This window comes from Procambarus clarkii, chromosome 2 (genome assembly GCF_040958095.1).
Source record: "Procambarus clarkii isolate CNS0578487 chromosome 2, FALCON_Pclarkii_2.0, whole genome shotgun sequence".
In the NCBI taxonomy this organism is placed as follows: Eukaryota; Metazoa; Arthropoda; class Malacostraca; order Decapoda; family Cambaridae; genus Procambarus; species Procambarus clarkii.
The window spans coordinates 33751472-33768332 of record NC_091151.1 but is presented as its reverse complement, the minus strand read 5'-3'; the positions used below and the strand labels follow the sequence as shown (position 1 = coordinate 33768332).

The 16861-nt window shown below is 45.5% G+C and overlaps 1 protein-coding gene across 6 annotated transcripts in view; it reads right to left on the bottom strand.

The window, feature by feature from the left end:
* Positions 1-16861, bottom strand: part of LOC123762225 (uncharacterized) — a 184073-nt gene that overhangs the window by 100472 nt on the left and 66740 nt on the right. For all 6 annotated transcript variants that reach the window (XM_069324165.1, XM_069324171.1, XM_069324154.1 and 3 more), the window contains exon 4: positions 9344-9577. In XM_069324165.1, the coding sequence (XP_069180266.1) occupies positions 9344-9577 (234 nt within the window). The remainder of the gene's footprint in view (positions 1-9343; positions 9578-16861) is intronic.

Sequence of the window (16861 nt, the reverse complement as noted above, 5' to 3'; positions counted from 1 at the left end):
GTTGGGAGAGCCCGTGACTTACTCGTTAAATTCGCTTCGGCGATTGGCGAAGGTCGGCGGCCTAAGAGAGGGGATTTCAATTTTCATTGGGGTCTCGGCGTTTGCTCGCGCCTAGTCAATTGTTCATACATGGTCCCAAAGTGAGGAATGAGCTGCTTACTACACTGGTGTGTTAGCTAAGCAAGTCCTTCCTCAGGCGACCTAATTGAATATCACAACAGGAATAAAGGTTAAAGAATAAAGAAAGTTCTTAGAAATTTTCCGAGCCAAAATTCCTTATACCAATTTCAATTTATTCCACAAATTCTCAAATAAAACTCTCACAAGCCGCATACTCCAGGATTGGTCTGACATATGTTGTATATAATGTTCTGAAAGATTCCTTACACAAGTTTCTAAAGGCCGTTCTTATGTTAGCCAACCTGGCATATGCTGCTGCTGTTATCCTCTTGATATGAGCTTCAGGGGACAAGTCTTGCGTGATATCAATCCCCAGGTCTTTCTTTCTCTCTGGCTCCTGAAGTATTTCATCTCCCAAATGATACCTTGTATCTGGTCTCCTGCTTCCTACCCCTATCTCCATTACATTACATTTGCTTGGATTAAACTCTAACAGCCATTTGTTCGACCATTCCTGCAGCTTGTCTAGGTCTTCTTGAAGCCTCCAGCTGTCCTCCTCTGTCTTAATCCTTCTCATAATTTTGTGTGTGTGTGTGTGTGTGTGTGTGTGTGTGTGTGTGTGTGTGTGTGTGTGTGTGTGTGTGTGTGTTTATGTGTGTGTGTGTGGGTGTTCTCAACTATTTGTACTCACCTATTTGTGCTTGCAAGATCGAACATTGACTCCTGGATCCTGCCTTTCCAGCTATCGGTTGTTTACAGCAATGACTCCTGTCCCATTTCCCTATCATACCTAGTTTTAAAAGTATGAACAGTATTTGCTTCCACAACCTGTTCCCCAAGTGCATTCCATTTTTCCACTACTCTCACGCTAAAAGAAAACTTCCTAACATCTCTGTGACTCATCTGAGTTTCCAGTTTCCACCCATGTCCCCTCGTTCTGTTATTATTACGTGTGAACATTTCATCTATTTCCACTTTGTCAATTCCCCTGAGTATTTTATATGTCCCTATCATATCTCCTCTCTTCCTTCTTTTCTCTAGTGTCGTAAGGTTCAGCTCCTTCAGACGCTCTTCATATCCCATCCCTCGTAACTCTGGGACAAGCCTCGTCGCAAACCTCTGAACCTTCTCCAGTTTCTTTATATGTTTCTTCAGGTGGGGGCTCCATGATGGCACGGCATACTCTAAGACTGGTCTCACGTAGGCAGTGTAAAGCGCCCTAAAAGCCTCCTCATTTAGGTTTCTGAATGAAGTTCTAATTTTCGCCAGTGTAGAGTACGCTGCTGTCGTTATCCTATTTATATGTGCCTCAGGAGTTAGATTAGGTATCACATCCACTCCCAGGTCTCTTTCTCGAATCGTTACAGGTAGGCTGTTCCCCTTCATTGTGTACTGTCCCTTTGGTCTCCTGTCACCTGATCCCATTTCCATAACTTTACATTTACTGGTGTTAAACTCCAGTAGCCATTTCCCTGACCATCTCTGCAACCTGTTTAAGTCCTCTTGGAGGATCCTACAATCCTCGTCTGTCACAACTCTTCTCATTAATTTTGCGTCATCCGCAAACATTGACATGTTTGTGTGTGTGTGTGTGTGTGTGTGTGTGTGTGTGTGTGTGTGTGTGTGTGTGTGTGTGTGTGTGTGTGTGTGTGTGTGTTTGTGTACTCACCTGGTTGTGTTTGCGTTGGTTGAGCTCTGGCTCTTTGGTCCCGCCTCTCAACCGTGAATCAACAGGTGTACAGATTCCTGAGCCTATCGGGCTCTATCATATCTACACTTGAAACTGTGTATAGAGTCAGCCGCCACCACCTCACTTCCTAATGCATTCCATTTGTCAACCACTCTGACACTAAAAATATTCTTTCTAATATCTCTGTGGCTCATTTGGGCACTCAGTTTCCACCTGTGTCCCCTTGTGCGTGTTCCCCTTGTCTTAAATAGACTCTCTTTATCTACCCTATCAATTCCCTTCAGTATCTTGAATGTGGTGATCATGGCCCCCCTAACTCTTCTGTCTTCCGGCGAATTGAGGTTTAATTCCCGTAGTCTCTCCTCATAGCTCATACCTCTCAGCTCGGGTACTAGTCTGGTGGCAAACCTTTGAACCTTTTCCAGTTTAGTCTTATCCTTGACTAGATATGGACTCCATGCTGGGGCTGCATACTCCAGGATTGGCCTGACATATGTGGTATACAAAGTTCTGAATGATTCTTTACACAAGTTTCTGAATGCCGTTCGTATGTTGGCCACCCTGGCATATGCCGCTGATGTTATCCGCTTGATATGTGCTGCAAGAGACAGGTCTGGCGTGATATCAACCCCCAAGTCTTTTTCCTTCTCTGACTCTTGAAGAATTTCCTCTCCCAGATGATACCTTGTATCTGGCCTCCTGCTCCCTACACCTATCTTCATTACATTACATTTGGTTGGGATAAACTCTAACAACCATTTGTTCGACCATTCCTTCAGCTTGTCTAGGTCTTCTTGAAGCCTCAAACAGTCCTCTTCTGTTTTAATCCTTCTCATAATTTTAGCATCGTCCGCAAACGTTGAGAGAAATGAATCGATACCCTCTGGGAGATCATTTACATATATCAGAAACAAGATAGGACGGAGTACAGAGCCCTGTGGGACTCCACTGGTGACTTCACGCCAATCGGAGGTCTCAGGTCTCACCCCTCACCGTAACTCTCTGCTTCCTATTGCTTAGATACTCCCTTATCCACTGGAGCACCTTACCAGCTACACCTACCTGTCTCTCCAGCTTATGTACCAGCCTCTTATGCGGTACTGTGTCAAAAGCTTCCCGACAATCCAAGACAATGCAGTCCGCCCAGCCCTCTCTTTCTAGCTTAATCTTTGTCACCTGATCGTAGAATTCTATCAAGCCTGTAAGGCAAGATTTAGCCTATCTGAACCCATGTTGGCGATTTGTCACGAAGTCCCTTCTCTCCAGATGTGTTACCAGGTGTTTTCTCACGATCTTCTCCATCACCTTGCATGGTATACAAGTCAAGGACACTGGCCTGTAGTTCAGTGCCTCTTGCCTGTCGCCCTTTTTGTATATTGGGACCACATTCGCCATCTTCCATATTTCTGGTAGGTCTCCTGTCTCTAGTGACTTACTATACACTATAGAGAGTGGCAAGCAAAGTGCCTCTGCACACTCTTTCAGTATCCATGGTGAGATCCCATCTGGACCAAGAGCCTTTCTAACATCCAGATCCAGCAGGTGTCTCTTGACCTCTCTCGTAATTTCGAACTCTTCCAAGGCCACCTGGTTTACCTCCCTTTCTCCTAGCACAGTGACCTCACCTTGTTCTATTGTGAAGACCTCCTGGAACCTCTTGTTGAGTTCTTCACACACCTCTCTGTCATTCTCTGTATACCTGTCCTCGCCTGTTCGAAGTTTCAATACATGTTCTTTCACTGTTGTTTTCCTTCTGATGTGATTGTGGAGTAGCTTTGGTTCGGTCTTGGCTTTGTTTGCTATATCATTTTCAAAACCTTTCTCTGCTTCTCTTCTCACCCTGACGTACTCATTCCTGGTTCTCTGGTATCTCTCTCTGCTTTCTGGTGTTCTGTTATTCCGGAAGTTCCTCCACGCCCTTTTGTTCAGTTTCTTCGCTTCCATACATGCCCTATTATACCATGGATTCTTCTGTTGCTTCTCGGATTTTTCCCTTTGGGCCGGGATGAACCTGTTTACTGCCTCCTGACACTTTTGGGTAACATAGTCCATCATACCCTGTACAGACTTATCTCTGAGGTCTGTGTCCCAAGGTATTTCACTTAGGAAACTTCTCATCTGTTCATAATTCCCCTTTCGGTGTGCCAACCTTTTGATTCCTAGTTCTTTTTTGGGGGAGATAAGTCCTAGCTCTACCAGGTACTCAAAGTTCAATACACTGTGGTCACTCATTCCCAAGGGCACTTCCATCTTAACTTCCCTTATATCCCACTCATTTAGGGTAAATATCAAATCAAACATTGCTGGTTCATCTTCTCCTCTCATTCTTGTTGGTTCTTTGATGAGCTGGCTTAGAAAGTTTCTTGTTGCCACGTCCAGCAGCTTAGCTCTCCATGTTTCTGGTCCTCCATGCGGGTCTCTGTTCTTTCAAGTCTATCTTCCCATGGTTGAAGTCTCCCATAATTAGTAGTCCAGATCCATTCCTGCTAGCAACAGAAGCTGCTCTTTCGATGTTAATGGTGGTCATGTTGTTTCTATCATATTCCTGTCTAGGTCTTCTGTCATTTGGTGGTGGATTATATATGACTACGACTATAATTTTTTTCCCTCCATTTGTTACAGTACCTGCTATGTAGTCACTGAAACCTTCACAGCCCTGAATATCCATCTCCTCAAAATCCCAGCCTTTTCTTACCAGCAGAGCTACACCACCCCCACCTCTTCCTTCCCTCTCCTCATAACATAATAGTCCTGTGGGAACACTGCGTCTGTTATCGTTTTCGTGATCTTTGTTTCTGTGAGGGCTATTATGTCTGGGTTTTCCTCTAGTACCCGTTCTCCAAACTCATTTGCTTTATTTGTAATTCAATCTATGTTAGTGTACATCGCTTTGAGGCTCACTTTCTTCTGTCCCTTCTCAAATCGCCTCCTTGGTGAGTGTTCTGCTGGTGGGGGATGCTGTTCCATGGGTGTGAGGACCTGTGAGGTGGATAACAGGGTCTCAGAGGATACTGGGATGAGGGGTGGGGGATGCAGTGAAGGGGGAGGGACAGGGAGGGTATTTGGTGAAAGGGGAGGGAGGACGGGAAGGAAAAGGGGGGGAGGGAGGACTCGGGAGGAGGGGAGGGGTAGAAGGGTGGGGATTGGGTGTGGGGGGAGGGAGATTTGGCTGAACATTTGAGTGGGGGCAGGGAGGGTTTGGGGTAGGGGGATTTTCTATGCAGAGGAAGGAGGCGGGGTTGTCCTCCCTTCTGGTGTTAAAGGGTAGCTGGTTGTGGGTTCCCCCCCTGAACCCACTGGTTGTGGTTGTGTGTGTGTGTGTGTGTGTGTGTGTGTGTGTCTGGGTACTCACCTAGTTGCACTCACCTAGTTGTGCTTGCGGGGGTTGAGCTCTGGCTCTTTGGTCCCGCCTCTCAACTGTCAATCAACAGGTGTACAGGTTCCTGAGCCTTTTGGGCTCTATCATATCTACACTTGAAACTGTGTATGGAGTCAGCCTCCACCACATCACTTCCTAATGCATTCCATTTGTCAACCACTCTGACACTAAAAAAGTCCTTTCTAATATCTCTGTGGCTCATTTGGGCACTCAGTTTCCACCTGTGTCCCCTAGTGCGTGTGCCCCTTGTGTTAAACAGCCTGTCTTTATCAACCCTGTCAATTCCCTTGAGAATCTTGAATGTGGTGATCATGTCACCCCTAACTCTTCTGTCTTCCAACGAAGTGAGGTTTAATTCCCGTAGTCTCTCCTCGTAGCTCATACCTCTCAGCTCGGGTACTAGTCTGGTGGCAAACCTTTGAACCTTTTCCATTTTAGTCTTATGCTTGACTACATATGGACTCCATGCTGGTGCCGCATACTCCAGGATTGGTCTGACATATGTGGTATATAATGTTCTGAAAGATTCCTTACACAAGTTTCTAAAGGCCGTTCTTATGTTAGCCAACCTGGCATATGCTGCTGCTGTTATCCTCTTGATATGAGCATCAGGGGACAGGTCTGGCGTGATATCAACCCCCAGGTCTTTCTCTCTCTCGGACTCTTGAAGTATTTCATCTCCCAAGTGATACCTTGTATCTGGTCTCCTGCTTCCTACCCCTATCTTCATTACATTACATTTGCTTGGATTAAACTCTAACAGCCATTTGTTCGAACATTCCTGCAGCTTGTCCAGGTCTTCTTGAAGCCTCAAGCTGTCCTCCTCTGTCTTAATCCTTCTCATAATTTTGGCGTCGTCAGCAAACATTGAGAGGAATGAGTCTATACCCTCTGGGAGATCATTTACGTATATCAGAAACAGGATAGGTCCAAATACAGAGCCCTGTGGGACTCCACTGGTGACTTCACGCCAGTCTGAGGTCTCACCCCTCACTGTAACTCTCTGCTTCCTATTGTTTAGGTACTCCCTTATCCACTGGAGCGCCCTACCAGTTACTCCTGCCTGTTTCTCTAGCTTATGCATCAATCTTTTATGGGGTACTGTGTCAAAGGCTTTCCGACAGTCCAAAAAAATGCAGTCCGCCCACCCTTCTCTTTCTTGTTTAATCTTTGTCACCTGATCGTAGAATTCTATCAATCCTGTAAGGCAAGATTTACCCTCCCTGAACCCATGTTGATGGGTTGTCACGAAGTCTCTTCTCTCCAGATGTGTTACTAGGTTTTTTCTCACAATCTTCTCCATCACCTTGCATGGTATACAAGTTAAGGACACTGGCCTGTAGTTCAGTGCCTCTTGTCTGTCACCCTTTTTGTATATTGGTACTACATTAGCAGTCTTCCATATTTCTGGTAGGTCCCCCGTTTCCAGTGACTTACTATACACTATGGAGAGTGGTAGGCAAAGTGCTCCTGCACATTCTTTCAATACCCATGGCGAGATTCCATCCGGCCCAACAGCTTTTCTCACATCCAGCTCCAATAGGTGCTTCTTGACCTCATCTCTTGTAATTTCGAACCTATCCAAGGTGACCTTGGATAGGTGTGTGTGTGTGTCTGGGTGTGTGTGTGTGTGTGTGTGTGTGTGTGTGTGTGTGTGTTTACTAGTTGTGTTTTTTTTACGGGGGTTGAGCTTTGCTCTTTCGGCCCGCCTCTTAACTGTCAATCAACTGTTTACTAACTACTCTTTTTTTTTTCCACACCACACACACACACACACACCCCAGGAAGCAGCCCGTGACAGCTGACTAACTCCCAGGTACTTATTTACTGCTAGGTAACAGGGGCATTCAGGGTGAAAGAAACTTTGCCCATTTGTTTCTGCCTCGTGCGGGAATCGAACCCGCGCCACAGAATTACGAATCCTGCGCGCTATCCACCAGGCTACGAGGCCCCCCTAGTGTGTGTGTGTGTGTGTGTGTGTGTGTGTGTGTGTGTGTGTGTGTGTGTGTGTGTGTATGTGTGTGTGTATGTGTGTGTGTGTGTGTGTGTGTGTGTGTGTGTGTATGTGTGTGTGTATGTGTGTGTGTGTGTGTGTGTGTGTGTGTGTGTGTGTGTGTGTGTGTGTGTGTGTGTGTGTGTGTGTGTGTGTGTGTGTGTGTGTGTGTGTGTGTGTGTATATGTGTGTGTATGTGTGTGTGTGTGTGTGTGTGTGTGTGTGTGTGTGTGTATGTGTGTATGTGTGTGTGTGTGTGTGTGTGTGTGTGTGTGTGTGTGTGTGTGTGTGTGTGTGTGTGTGTGTGTGTGTATGTGTGTGTGTGTGTGGGTGTGAGTGTGTGTGTATGTGTGTGTGTGTGTGTGTGTGTGTATGTGTGTGTGTATGTGTGTGTGTGTGCGTGTTTGTGTGTGTGAATTTATTATCATCCTCTGAACATATTTTCGGAAACAATTCTATTTGTTTGAGATAGTAGAGAACTAACAGTGACAAACGGATATGGCGAGAATTATGGCAGAGGAGAGAGGAAGAGGGTCATAAGCAAGTAAAAGAAGATTGTGTGAGAAAGGGAATGTAGGCATTATGAAGGAAGAAGGCAGCGAGGGAATAATGTGTAGGAAATGGAAGGTTTACAGAACATAGTATATGTTAATATTTAGTCGTAAGGAGTTATGAACAATAGAATGAGGGCAGAAGAGTTTAGAAGAAACATTACAAAACATTATTAAAAGAAATATAGAGAGACAACACAGGGTAAGGAAAACTAAGAAAATTTATCAACAAAACATATGATCAACAAAAAAGTAATCTATTCAACTAGGACGGTAATGATTAACTTTTCATTGGATGTTTTATCATCCATGGTATCAGTTTTAATTTTCGCGCTGTGGGAAGTTTATATGGTGAATTCTGATTGAATTTCCAGTGTCATAGGATGAGAGGAGTCAAGAGCAGTGCCTCACTTCAAATAGGATTGGCTTCTATTGCAACAACTTAACGACTCGAATGAAACCGGAAATGATGGTTTGATTGTTCTTAGAGTATTAACAATTGACTTTTCTGCTGTTTTCGATGTTGATTTAACGTCGATAATCTTGATTCACCATAGATTATACCAATTCAACTTTGTTAATGTTGATTCACCGCTATTTGAGCATGTTTTGCCCACAGCTTTAGGTCTTAGATAATGCATTACAAAATAATTTATACTCATCCCCAAAAACGATTTTCATGGAAGTCAGGGTGAAATATTTGGTATGATTCCCTTAGTGATTTTGGTGACCAAAATATTTTATTTTCTGAGGCCCCAATACAGTGGTTTCAGTTTTTCCTAACAATACATTTTCTGCGAAGGAGGGGAAGAGGTGGGGAAGCAGTGGAGGAAGGGGAATGGGAGGAACGAGAGGGGAAGGAATCAACTTGGGGACCAAGGGTATGTGGACGAGGGGAGCTAAGTCTTGTAAATGAGTGGAATGGACAAAATGAGTAAATTTTGGGAACAGTTCAATACACGGCAAATCCACGGAAGCTGTGATGAGGATTCGAACCTTTGCTCTGGGTATTCCCAGCCGAACATTCCAGACGACTAGGCCACGACATGGTCCAAGAAATTGCAACATGGAGTTCTGCTGAACTCACGAAGATTCCCGAGGATTTAACTGAAGCCGAAACAGGATTTCATTCAATTCCACAGAGCCATACACTCTGACTCTGTCGTCTAGTAGTTCTACCTCTGACGCCATTTTTTCAATACACAGAGAAATCACAGTAACGTGATAAATCATTGAAGGTGTAGTTCAATACATTAAAACAATATGAGTAAAAAGTGTTACTAAATATAACTACTGATGGTCGAAAGGTGGGATATAGGAGCAGATGTCTGATCCAGTAAGCACTACTAGGTGAATATAACTAGATGAGTATATCCACTTGAATATAAGTAGATGAGTATATCCACTTGAATATAACTAGATGAGTAAAACTAGATGAATATAACTCTATGAGTAAAACTGGGTGAACATAACTAGATGAGTACAGCTAGATGAATACACTGAAATACACAAATACATAAAACATAGAAAACCTCACGAATAAAGGTAATAAATGGTGAGAGAAAGAATGTATTCGAGGAGGCAGAGATTCATGAGAGATGATCAGGCACCTGTGAGTCAGTGTCCCGGACCATGAGGTGTGTCAGCTGGGGGTCCCCCAGGGGGGCCGTGCGCCACATCATGGGGTGGAGGCCGGATATGTTGCCCAAGGGTTGTGGCAGGTTGGTGACGTCACAGATGTACAGGTGGGGGTGACGTCTCAGGAGTGGGCAGAAGTCAGCAGCGAGGGTGGGCTGTGGGATGGTGTAGACTCTCACTACCCACTCGGGATACAAATGGGCGATCTGTAGAGGACAAATCTGATCTGTAAACACAGTATATATGTGGTAGAGACTTATAAGTACTTGTATGTTGATCAGACCTTCCTCACAAGGGAGAGCACGTAACATTGTCCATTCAGCTCGCCCTGACAGGCAGCTGACGCGTTGATGCCTTATATTAACCTTCTAAACCTTATGTCCCTAGTTAAGGCAGCCAGTGTGGAGACTATATAGTGAAATTTTCGCTAATTATTGTCTATAGGAATATTATAAATTGTTGACTGTGTTATACAATTGCCAAAGGTCAGCTTTAAATATGGAAATTAGTTTAGCAAAAATAGATCACATACAACTAGCAATCTGATGTCTGCTGGCAGGAAGAGTCGTTTACATACGACTGGCAATATGGAGTCTGCTGGCAAGAAGAGTAGTTAACAAACAACTGGTAAAATGGTGTCTGCTGGAACGAAGAGTCGGTACACTCAACTAGCAATATGATGTGTGCTGGCACGAAGAGTCGTTAACATGCAACTGGCAATAAGGTGTCTGCTGGCACATGGGGTCTTTAACTTACAGTTGGCATCATAAAGTCTGCTGATATGAAGAGTCGTTTATATTCAACTGGCAACATGAAGTCTGCTGGTACGAAGAGTCGCTAACATTCAAATGACAGTATTGTGTCTGCTGAAACGGCAAGTGATTAAGATACAACTGGCAATGTAATATCTGCTGGCACGAAGAGTCGTTAACATCCAACTGGTAATAAGGTGTCTGCTGGCACAAGGAGTCTTTAACATACAACTGGCAACATGAAGTCTGCCGCTACGAAGTATCGTTAATATTCATCTGGCAATATGGTGTCTGAAAGTACAATGAATCGTAACCATAAAACTGGCAATATTGTGTCTGCTGTTGCGAGGAGTCGATAACATTAAACTGGCATTATGGTGTCTGTTTGCACGAAGAATCTCTAACATACAAATAGCTATATGGTGTCTGCTGGAATAAAGAGTCGTTAACATACGATTGTCAATATGGAGTTTAGGGCCACGAAGAGTCGGTAAATTACCACTGGCAATATGTTGTCTGCGGGCAAAAAAAGGCTTTAACATACATCTGGAAATTGGTGCCTGCAGGCATGAGGAGTTGGCAAACAACTGGCAATATGATATCTGCTGGCAGGGAGAATCGTTGACATACAACTGGCAATATGATATCTGCTGGCAGGGAGCATCGTTGACATACAACTGGCAATAATGATATCTGCTGGCAGGGAGAATCGTTGACATACAACTGGCAATATGATATCTGCTGGCAGGGAGTAATCGTTGACATACAACTGGCAATATGATATCTGCTGGCAGGGAGAATCGTTGACATACAACTGGCAATATGATATCTGCTGGCAGGGAGAATCGTTGACATACAACTGGCAATATGATATCTGCTGGCAGGGAGCATCGTTGACATACAACTGGCAATACGGTGTCTGCTTGCACAAAGAGTCGTTAACATACAACTGGCCATATAGTGTCGGCTGGCATGAAAGGTCGTTTATATACAACCGGTAATATGGTGTCTGCTGACATGATGAGTCGTTAACATGCAACTGCCAATATATTGTCTGCTGACCCGAAGAGTCGTTAATATACAGCAGGGAATATGGTGTCTGTTGGCACGAGTAGTCTTTAACATACAATTGGCAAGTAAGGTGTTTGCTGGCACAAAGAATCGTTAACATACAACATGCAATCTGGTGTCTGCTGGAAAGAATGGTCGTTAACATTCAACTGGCAATATAGTGTCTGTTGACACGAGGAGTCGTTAATATACGACTGACAATATGGAGTCTGCAGGTATGAAGATTCGTTATCATACAATTGGCAATATAGCATCTGCTGCCAGGAGGAGTCTTTAATATACAACTGGCAATAAGGTGTCTGCTGGCTCAAAGGATCGTTAACATATACCTAGCAATATTGAGTCTGCTTGTACTGAGAGTTATTTCAGTAATACTGGCAATATGGTGTCTGCTGACACGAGGAGTCTTTCACATAGAGTCTTGGGTCAGTCTTGATGGGGAGCAGACGTATAGGGTCAGCGGTCCGCGCATACCGAAGGATCAATAGGGTCAAGGGAGCGGGTGCACTGTGCAGTGAAAATCGGGTCAGTGTAAATCGAACAGTGGCATTGTAATGCAACACATTGATCACATCTAGTGGTGAAATATCTTAGTGAATTTAGAGAAGATAGCTTAGTGAAGATCGACTTCTTGAGGCAACATCAGTCGCATCAGCCGGGACCCAAGTGATGACCTAAAGACCTCAGAGGAGTACCGACGACACGCCGTGTATTCACCTAAAGTGCTTGAGGGGGGATGGCTGGTAAGTGTCTCTCATGTATATATATATGGTTTATATAATATCATATCATAGGCACTATTGCATTCCATTCAATAATACAATCGTAAGTGGTAAACAGGTAACAGGGACAGCAACTGTGAGCTCACTGGGAACCCAGTCAAGCCGCTAATCCCCCTGCCATAATTTGAAGACAACACCTCACCCACCTCCTCTTAACCCTCATCTCTCTGTCCCCCCCCCCTCCCCCCCCCCCCTTGCACTCTCCCCTACCACTGACTACACGTACACACACACACACACACACACACACACACACACACACACACACACACACACACACACACACACACACACACACACACACATATACACACACACACACACACACACACACACACACACACACACACACACACACACACACACACACACACACACACACACACATATACACACACACACACACACACACACACACACACACACACACACACACACACACACACACACACACACACACATACACACACACACACACACACACAACACACACACACACACACAGCCAAGGAGGAAGGAAGGAGCCAAAGAGTTACGGTAAGGGGCGAGAAGTCGGACTGGCGAACAGTAGCAAGTGGAGTACCACAAGGATCGGTGCTGGGACCAATTCTATTTCTTGTATATGTTAACGACATGTTTACAGGCGTAGAGTCCTACATGTCGATGTTTGCGGATGATGCAAAGTTGATGAGAAGAGTTGTGACAGATGAGGATTGCAGGATCCTCCAAGAGGACCTGAACAGATTGCAGAGATGGTCAGAGAAATGGCTACTAGAATTCAACACGAGCAAATGTAAAGTTATGGAAATGGGACTAGGAGATAGGAGACCAAAGGGACAGTACACAATGAAGGGGAACAGCCTACCTGTAACGACGCGTGAAAGAGACCTGGGGATGGACGTAACACCTAATCTATCTCCTGAGGCACATATTAATAGGATAACGACAGCAGCGTACTCTACACTGGCAAAAGTTAGAACATCATTCAGAAACCTAAGTAAGGAGGCATTTAGGGCGCTTTACACTGCCTACGTAAGGCCAGTCTTAGAGTATGCCGCCTCATCATGGAGTCCCCATCTGAAGAAGCATATAATGAAACTGGAAAAGGTTCAGAGGTTTGCAACGAGACTCGTCCCAGAGCTACGAGGGATGGGGTATGAGGAGCGCCTGAGGGAACTGTGCCTTACGACACTAGAAAGAAGAAGGGAGAGGGGGGACATGATAGGAACGTATAAGATACTCAGAGGGATTGACAGAGTGGACATAGACGAAATGTTCACACGGAATAGTAACAGAACGAGAGGACATGGATGGAAGCTTGAAACTCAGATGAGTCACAGAGATGTTAGGAAGTTTTCTTTTAGCGTGAGAGTAGTGGGGAAATGGAATGCACTTCAGGAACAGGTTGTGGAAGCAAATACTATTCATAATTTTAAAACCAGGTATGATAGGGAAATGGGACAGGAGTCATTGCTGTAAACAACCGATGCTCGAAAGGCGGGATCCAAGAGTCAATGCTCGATCCTGCAGACACAACTAGGTGAGTACAACTAGGTGAGTACACACACACACACACACACACACACACACACACACACACACACACACACACACACACACACACACACACAAACACACACTCACACACACACACACACACACACACACACACACACACACACATACACACACACAGGGAGGGCAAATCTTGCCTTACATGCTTGATAGAATTCTATGATCAGGTGACAGATTAAGCAAGAAAGAGAGGGCTGGGCGGACTGCATTTTCTTGGATTGTCGGAAAGCCTTTGACACAGTACCGCATAAGAGGCTGGTACATAAGCTGGAGAGACAGGCAGGTGTAGCTGGTAAGGTGCTCCAGTGGATAAGGGAGTACCTAAGCAATAGGAAGCAGAGAGTTATGGTGAGGGGTGAGACCTCCGATTGGTGTGAAGTCACCAGTGGAGTCCCACAGGGCTCTGTACTTGGTCCTATCTTGTTTCTGATATATGTAAATGAACTCCCGGAGGGTATCGATTCATTTCTCTTGATGTTTGCGGACGATGCTAAAATAATGAGAAGAATTAAAACAGAAGAGGACTGTTTGAGGCTTCAAGAAGACCTAGACAAGCTGAAGGAATGGTCGAACAAATGGTTGTTAGAGTTTAACCCAACCAAATGTAATGTAATGAAGATAGGTGTAGGGAGCAGGAGGCCAGATACAAGGTATCATCTGGGAGAGGAAATTCTTCAGGAGTCAGAGAAAGAAAAAAACTTGGGGGTTGATATCACGCCAGACCTGTCTCCTGCAGAACATATCAAGAGGATAACATCAGCGGCATATGCCAGGCTGGCCAACGTACGAACGGCATTCAGAAACTTGTGTAAAGAATCATTCAGAACTTTGTATACACAATATGTCAGGCCAATCCTGGAGTATGCAGCCCCAGCATGGAGTCCATATCTAGTCAAGGATAAGACTAAACTGGAAAAGGATCAAAGGTTTGCTACCAGACTAGTACCCGAGCTGAGAGGTATGAGCTACGAGGAGAGACTACGGGAATTAAACCTCACTTCGCTGGAAGACAGAAGAGTTAGGGGGGACATGATCACCACATTCATGATTCTGAAGGGAATTGATAGGGTAGATAAATACAGGCTATTTAACACAAGGGGCACACGCAAAAGGGGACACAGGTGGAAACTGAGTGCCCAAATGAGCCACAGAGATATTAAAAAGAACTTTTTTAGTGTCAGAGTGGTTGACAAATGGAATGCATTTGGAAGTGATGTGGTGGAGGCTGACTCCATACACAGTTTCAAGTGTAGATATGATAGAGCCCAATAGGCTCAGGAATCTGTACACCTGTTGATTGACGGTTGAGAGGCGGGACCAAAGAGCCAGAGCTCAACCCCCGTAAACCCATCTAGGTGAGTACAACTAGATGAGTACACACACACACACACACACACACACACACACACACACACACACACACACACACACACACACACACACACACACACACACACACATTGCCCTCCCCCCTTTCTCTCTTCTGTAGCATACCAGATATTCCCCCCCCCCCCTCCCTACCCCACAAACCCTCCCACACAGTGGGACCCCCTTCATCTCCCTCACCCTCTCTCACCACCAGACTTCCTGACCTGAAGTGATCATCTCCGCCCTCCTCCCATACTATCTCCCTCCTCCCCCCACCCCACCCTCCCTCTCTCTCTTTCTTCGTTTCTGTTCTGTTCTCTCTCTTTCTCTCTCTCTCTCTCTCTCTCTCTCTCTCTCTCTCTCTCTCTCTCTCTCTCTCTCTCTCTCTCTCTCTCTCTCTCTCTCTCTCTCTCCCCCCCCCTGCCTACCCTATCAAAACATATCAGGGAAAGGGACAAAATGGCAGGAGGATGCAACAGGGACACGGTGAATAGTCAAAGTAACCAAACGACGGAAATGTTAACACAAGTTCAGGAGGAATTTAGGAGGGAGATGCATGAAATGAGGTTTACAATTAGCAACCTGCAAAGTGAGCTGACATTAGCAAGAGAGGAGATCAAATCCCTATAAAGAGGCCGAGCATCAGATTATCATCCAAAGGGAAGATGGGAATGTTGCATTGGAAGGAAACGCCTCTGTACCTGAAACATTTGCGGAAAAACTGAGAAAGAGCTCAGAAGCAATGGACACAGTGAGGGAGGTAGCCATGCAAGCAGCTACCTCACAGGAAGCAGCAAGGTGCACCAGTCAGCTGCTGGAGAGAAAAAGATCAGTGGTAGTTGTAGGCATCAAAGAACAGGTAGGTTCCAACAGGCAGGAATAGAATAGCAGGGATAGAGAGGCAGTACATGGGCTACTGAAGGGGTTAAAGATAGAAGGGGCTGAAAAAAACATTGAGAAGGTTTTCAGGTTGGGCTGGTATAACAAGGACAGAAACCGACTGGTAAAGGTGGTGTTTACAAACGAGGCCACTACAGAGGTTATTTTAGAAAGGAAGAGTCGTCTGCAGTATGTGGAGGATTACAAGAAAGTATTCCTGCAGAGGGACGGGACAAAGGAGGAGAGAGCCAAGGCAGCAGAAGCAAGGAGGAAGCGCAGGGAGAGAGGAGTAAACCAGGCAAATTGCAGCCCCCAACACAACAGTCCCAGAGATAAGAGGGGAACCCACAACCAGTATCCCAGCAACACCAGAGGGGAGAGCAACACCACCACCCCCCTCTGCATAGGAAACCTCCTTTCCCCCTCACCCTACCTGCCCCAACCCAATTGCTCACCCAACCCTCCCTCCCACCCCACCCCATTCTGACCCTATCACCCCTCCCCCATTCCCACCATGTCCCACCTCCTGCTTTTCCCCCCATTTCCCCCCTCCCCCTTCATCCTATTCCCTCCCTATCCCTCCTCCCCTTCACCCCATATCCTCCATGTCCCCCCCCCCTATCTCCTTAACCCACACCCTACCTGTTCCCCCTTCCCTTGCACCCCCACCCCCCCACCCCAAAATCTTCTGAGACCCTGCAAACCACCTCACAGATCTTCTCACCCAGGGAACAGTGTTCCCCACCAGCAGAATGCTCACCAAGAAGGGGACTCGAAAATGAACAGAAGAAAGTGAGCTTCAAGGCAATGAACACTAACATAGATGGGATTACAAATAAAACAAGTGAACTCGGAGAATGGGCACTAGAAGAAAACCCAGACATAATAGCACTCACAGAAACAAAGCTGACGAAAACCATAACAAATGAAGTGTTTCACAGGATTACTATGTAGTGAGGAAAGAGAGAGAAGGGAGAGGAGGAGGTGGTGTAGCTTTGCTGCTAAGAACTGCGAAGGTTTCAGTGACTACATATCAGGCATCATAGCAAGTGGAGGACAGAAA